The 5,890-nt window shown below is 37.6% G+C and overlaps 1 protein-coding gene across 1 annotated transcript; it reads left to right on the forward strand.

The window, feature by feature from the left end:
• The first annotated feature begins 327 nt into the window (after positions 1–327).
• On the forward strand, positions 328–5,423 carry LOC112800337 (formin-like protein 6). The gene is made up of 4 exons (XM_025842569.3): positions 328–2,047; positions 2,165–2,367; positions 4,038–4,279; positions 4,360–5,423. Exons 1-4 carry the CDS (start codon positions 579–581, stop codon positions 5,155–5,157), a joined length of 2,712 nt encoding a protein of 903 aa, XP_025698354.1. The 5' UTR covers positions 328–578; the 3' UTR covers positions 5,158–5,423.
• Positions 5,424–5,890: the final 467 nt, after the last annotated feature.

The following is a 5,890-nucleotide window of genomic DNA, read 5'->3' on the forward strand; positions in this document are numbered from 1 at the left end:
TATTAATAAAACAACAATAATATATATAATGTATTAAAATCTCAGGGTCATCATCATCATTGGACAATCTTCCTGCGATACCCTTACGCAAATATGAAAAAGAAATAGCCAAAAATCTCTGCCACCTCTCATTATCATCACTCACAATTCACTCTATCATCCATCTATTATTATTCTCATTATTGCACATTACCCCACACTAAATTAAAACATGCAATTTAAAACATGGTAATTGAAATCTAAGAATGTCACTAAAACGACGTGTAAACTAAAGGTAGAAAAAATTAAATAAAATTATATAAAAGAAAGAGTATAAAAAACTAAGACAATGACGATGTCGAAAGCTGGATTCAGTATAGCACCCAGATCTTACAACAAGGCCTAAAGAAGTTTCTCTCTCTTTTCTTTACTTGGCTTTCTTAGATAGTTTTTCATTTTAGTATTTCTATCTTTATTTTCAGTGTTTAGTGTATGGCGCTAAGGAAGAATTTGAGAGAACAAAAGCCAGTTATGTATTGGGCAAAACAAAAGTGAAAAACAGAGATTAGAACAGAAAAAAGAAAAAATTCACAAACACCATGAAAACTCATCATTGGAGCTGCTTCTTTATTATCTTATCATCAATAGAGTTTTGGACCATCCTCTTCTTCGCCTTTCCTTCCGCAAAAGCCCTCAAGGCATTTGAATTATGTAATAATGCTTCAAAATCTAACTCAAGAAGAATCCTACATCAGCCGCTTTTTCCGGCAGCATCAGCTCCGGCGTTACCTCCGCCTTCGCCGTCACTGGACACTCCTTCCCCTCCGGAAATTCCTTTCTTCAACGAGAATCCACCAGGTCCACCGCCGGCGGACCTGAACCAGCAGCCGGCTGCGGTGGACACCACCAACGGCCGAATTGCAAACCCGACAGCGACGCAGCCGGCGAAGCCGGTTAAGACAGTGGCGATTGTGGTATCTGTCGCGTTCGTTACGTTTGCAATGCTGTTTGTGCTGGCGTTCTTCTTGTATAAGCAAACGGCGAAGCAGCAGCCGGCGGAGACGACGCAGAAGCTGGTGGCCGTAGGGTCACGAAACGAGTTGCCACCACCGGCGGCGGCGGCGCCACCGTCTAGTTTGTACTACATTGGGACGGTGGATCCAAGCAGAGCGTCGGTGAGCGAACCGAGTGAAGAAGCCACTTCGAGTGAAATGAACCGTTCTTCATATCGAAAACTGAATTCCATGAAAGTTTCAGAAAGGTACCGTCCCAGCCCCGAGCTTCAGCCATTGCCGCCGCTAAGCAAAACCGTCGCCGACGGCAGCCATCCGCCACCGGCTGCCTCCTCGTCATCTTCGTCCGATGACGAAGTGGATAGCCGAGACACGGCGTTTCACTCGCCACAGGCCTCATCTCTCAGCCTCGATGACGGTTACCACACGCCGGTTTCGCGCCAGAGTTATCTCTCCAACGGTAGCAGTACTGCGGCGGCACCGCCAGTTCCTTTCTCGAAGAGAACTTCTCCGAAGTCTCGGATTTCAGCTTCGTCGGATACCAGAATCGCCATGATACCACCAATTAAGCATGCTCCTCCACGGTCACCATCCCCGACACAGCAAGAATCTACCTCCGGTCCTTCCAGACGGCCGACATTCTCGGCACCTCCTCCAGCACCAAATTTAACTCATATTCATTCAAATATGTCCAAGAATTCAATCAATCCTCCGCCACCGCCACCACCTCCTCCTCCGCCAATGCGAGCAGCGCCACGGAAGGTTCAGTCTCCAGCAATAAATTTGACCTCGTCATCGTCGTCGTCCTCCCTCCCTGCTTCAAGAATTCAGCAGGAGTGTTGGTCTCGGAGCCAAGTTGCAGCATCCGCTGCAAAGAGCATTGCAAAGGCTTCAGAGGAGTTTAACAAGATGAAGAGCGTGGCATCATCTGAGAAGTTGGACGGTGATGACGTGGAAGGAGGAAGACCCAAGCTGAAGGCTCTGCATTGGGATAAAGTGCGTGCTACATCTGAACGTGCCACTGTGTGGGACCAGTTAAAGTCAAGTTCGTTTCAGTAAGTGAAACTATAAGCAGTGCTTTACTGCTTCCAGTTAATAAATCATAACAGTATTATTCCTTTCTTCTTCTTCTAATAAAAGTCTGTTTTGTTTTGTTTAATTTTCCTTGCTAGATTAAATGAGGGCATGATGGAGTCTCTCTTTGGCTGCGGTGCCACCAGTTCTGCACCTAAAGAAACGGTTACAAGGAAATCAGTTATTCCGCCCGTTGAACAGGAGAACAGAGTGTTAGATCCCAAGAAGTCCCAAAACATTGCTATAATGCTCAGGGCACTCAATGTTACTAGAGATGAGGTCTCCGAAGCTCTCTTGGACGGTAATTTTCACTTCTTATTTGTTCTCACTTTTTTTTTTATCATTATTACATGGATTAGTAACCAATTATTTTTTTGAACAACATAAACAATAGATTTTAAAATTGACTCAATTCAAATAAAACACATTTTACTCTAAATTACTCACTTAAATCTTAATATTAGAATAACTATTTGCACATCTAATAAATTAAATATAAGATATCAATTATTCATATTATTTAATATTTTTATTGTATACCTATATTTTTCTTTATTATATTTGGTCTCACTTGCTTTTCCTTTTTTAGATACTAGTTAATCTTACGACGAAGTAATAATATGTTTTAGTTTTTTTTATTAAAACAAGAATACATCAATAAAAGTACACTTAAAAAGTTTAAGTTAGTAAAAATTTGATATTTACGAATTTTTTATATATACTTTTATTTAAAAAAAAACTTTAGATATACATAGATGTTTATAAACCTTAATATGTATTTTAATACATCATGCTTTTTTTTATGTATTTTTATCTTTAAAAAAATATAGATAACCAACAATATTTTTGAACAATGTTAGTTACTAGTTAGCGATTACCAACGATGATGGTTGAGTTCACTGAGTATAGATAGCTGAAGGAGTTAAATCGTTAATTAATTTATATTTGAGTAAACTAAAATAAATTCGGATAAACTCCATAAACTTGAAGCAATTCGCGGATAAACTCACGTAACTCATGCTTGTTAATCTCATCACGTAGGAGATGACTTTATCCAATTTTGTTATGTTAGTAGTTGGTGATTCCTAATGATTGTGTTTATGGGAGAAAAGTAGTTGGCCTTGTTTTCTTGTTTATGAGAGTGTTGATTCACGGGTTCATATGCACACACTACAAATGATTATACCTTGTTCTTCGGCGTGTAATTGAGGCAAAGCTGTTTAGGCAAATCAAATTGAACATAGTCAATTATTTATGAACAGAATGCATATATAGCTTAAGAACTTAACAAGAATCGTCATAATTACATCCGTAATCAAGTATGAAAGAACATCATCATGACACATGAAAAGTTAGTTGGAATTTGCGAATATTAAAATGATATGATCAACTTAATCATTCTCCACACCCTTTGATTCCTTCGTTTCTGAATATTGACTTTCAAGCTGCCTCTAAAAGTGCAGTGCGCCCTTGTTTTGAACATAGATAAATGATTTCTTATTTATTGGTGAAACATTCTTTCATATTCCATGAAGTAAACTTTTTGTATTATAAAAAAAGAACTTAATAATTAATTCTTCTAAAGTAAAAAGGTAAAAAAAAAAAAGAAATAAATAATAGATAAGTATGATAAAAGAAGAAAATAATTTATATCATGTAATTTTTGTTCTCCAGCCTCCAGGTCTCAACTTTTGATAGTAGATGTCATGACACCAAGAATTTCAATATAATGTATGATTACCATATACTACTACATTTTAGCCATCATATTAAACTTTTTGAGGTTCCAGTTTAAATTACTCTACTAAATAAGTAATAAATGCATAACGTTGTGAATATCTTAAGTCTTGCTTGATCTTTTTTCTATTATTTTTCACCTTGAGTCATTTGGTTATCCACAAGACCACAACCACTCAACAAAGCACTTTGCAAACATAATGGTTGGATTTTATTATTATTGGTATGATACAGGGAATCCTGAAGGTTTGGGTGCTGAGCTATTGGAAACTCTTGTAAAGATGGCACCAACTAAAGAGGAAGAAATAAAACTCAAAAGCTATGATGCTGGTGTTTCAAAACTAGGCTCTGCAGAGAGATTCCTTAAAACTGTACTTGACATACCATTAGCCTTCAAAAGAGTGGAAGCCATGTTGTACAGAACGAATTTTGACACAGAAGTTAACTACCTTAGGAAATCCTTTCAAACCCTCGAGGTATCTATGACTTACATGCTTTATATTATTATCTTTAATGTCTTCTTTCAGTTACATTTTGTTTTGTTGGCATTTTTCAGACAGAGAGTGAGGAATTGAAGAACAGCCGGTTGTTCCTCAAACTCCTCGAAGCTGTTCTTAGGACAGGGAACAGAATGAATGTTGGAACCTACCGTGGCGATGCCAAGGCGTTCAAGCTAGACACACTCCTAAAACTTGTAGATATAAAGGGAACAGATGGAAAGACCACATTGCTTCACTTTGTTGTCCAAGAAATCATTAGAACGGAAGGTTCAAGTGGCGAATCGTCCAGCGAAAATGCACAGGCAGAAATGAATTCTCAATTTAATGATGATGAGTTCAGAAAGAAAGGATTGCAGGTTGTGGCTGGACTGAGTAGAGACCTTGGAAACGTGAAAAATGCTGCAGGAATGGACTCAGAAGTCTTAAGTAGTTATGTCTCTAAGCTTGAATCGGGTCTTGATAAAGTGAGATTGGTTCTGCAGCATGAAAAGCCGGGTATGCAGGGGAATTTCTTCAACTCAATGAAGCTCTTCCTGAAAGTCGCCGAAGCGAAAATCGTTACGATTAAATCTGATGAGAGAAAGGCTTTGTTCCTTGTGAAAGAAGTAACAGAGTACTTTCATGGGAATATGGCAAAGGAAGAAGCGCATCCTTTTAGAATTTTCATGATTGTGAGAGACTTTCTCAATATTTTGGACCAGGTCTGCAAAGAAGTGGGGAAGATGCAGGACAAAACTGTGATTAACTCCGCGAGATCCTTCAGGATAGCGGCGAGCGCGTCGTTACCAGTTCTCAACAGGTACCATGCAAGGCAAGATACAACCAGTTCAGATGAAGAGAGCTCATCTCCCTAGTGTTTGTGATTTGTGAATATGAAAGAAAAATAGTGAAAATGAATGTTTTAGCAAATTTATGTGTTCATTGCTAGAATTTCACCAATAGTTCCATCATAGGTATAAAGTTCATAATGAAAATCTCGTTTCACATGCCCTTTTTAATATAGGTTTTATAAGATGAGAATCCCACGCATTTTCATATGATAGACTTTTCTTTTTAAATATATATTTTATATGTATTTTTTTCGGATCAATTCTAATAATAGATATCAGTTTTGCAACAATTTATTTCTGCTGGGAGAAAAAAGCAAGTTAAAATTGGTGTTGCAATGACCAAAACAATGACCAAGAAATTGTTAACACTTACCAAAGTAAGTGTTCCTTTGCTTCATTATTTTTCTCGACATACAATATATCGGTTTAACTTTGATGCACTACTCTCTAAGTGTAAAACGATTTATATGTTCGTCTAATCACATCTATTCTTTTATGTAACTATTCACGCGATCATTGTAAAAATAGTTATTTTTATTGACGTGACGTTACGTATTTAAATATACATATAAAACTATTTTAATTCAACTTGGTAAATTCCCAGTAACACATTTACATACACAAACTTTACAATTAGAAAGTGGTGTTAGTTCTATATCAAAAGAGATTTATTTCCACACAAGAAAATGGTTATCACTTCCGAAAGCATGGTGCTGCCTCAGTGACCCTTGTTCTCAAGATCTTCTCACCCAATATT

The sequence above is a fragment of the Arachis hypogaea genome, chromosome 1 (genome assembly GCF_003086295.3).
Source record: "Arachis hypogaea cultivar Tifrunner chromosome 1, arahy.Tifrunner.gnm2.J5K5, whole genome shotgun sequence".
NCBI classification, from domain to species: Eukaryota; Viridiplantae; Streptophyta; class Magnoliopsida; order Fabales; family Fabaceae; genus Arachis; species Arachis hypogaea.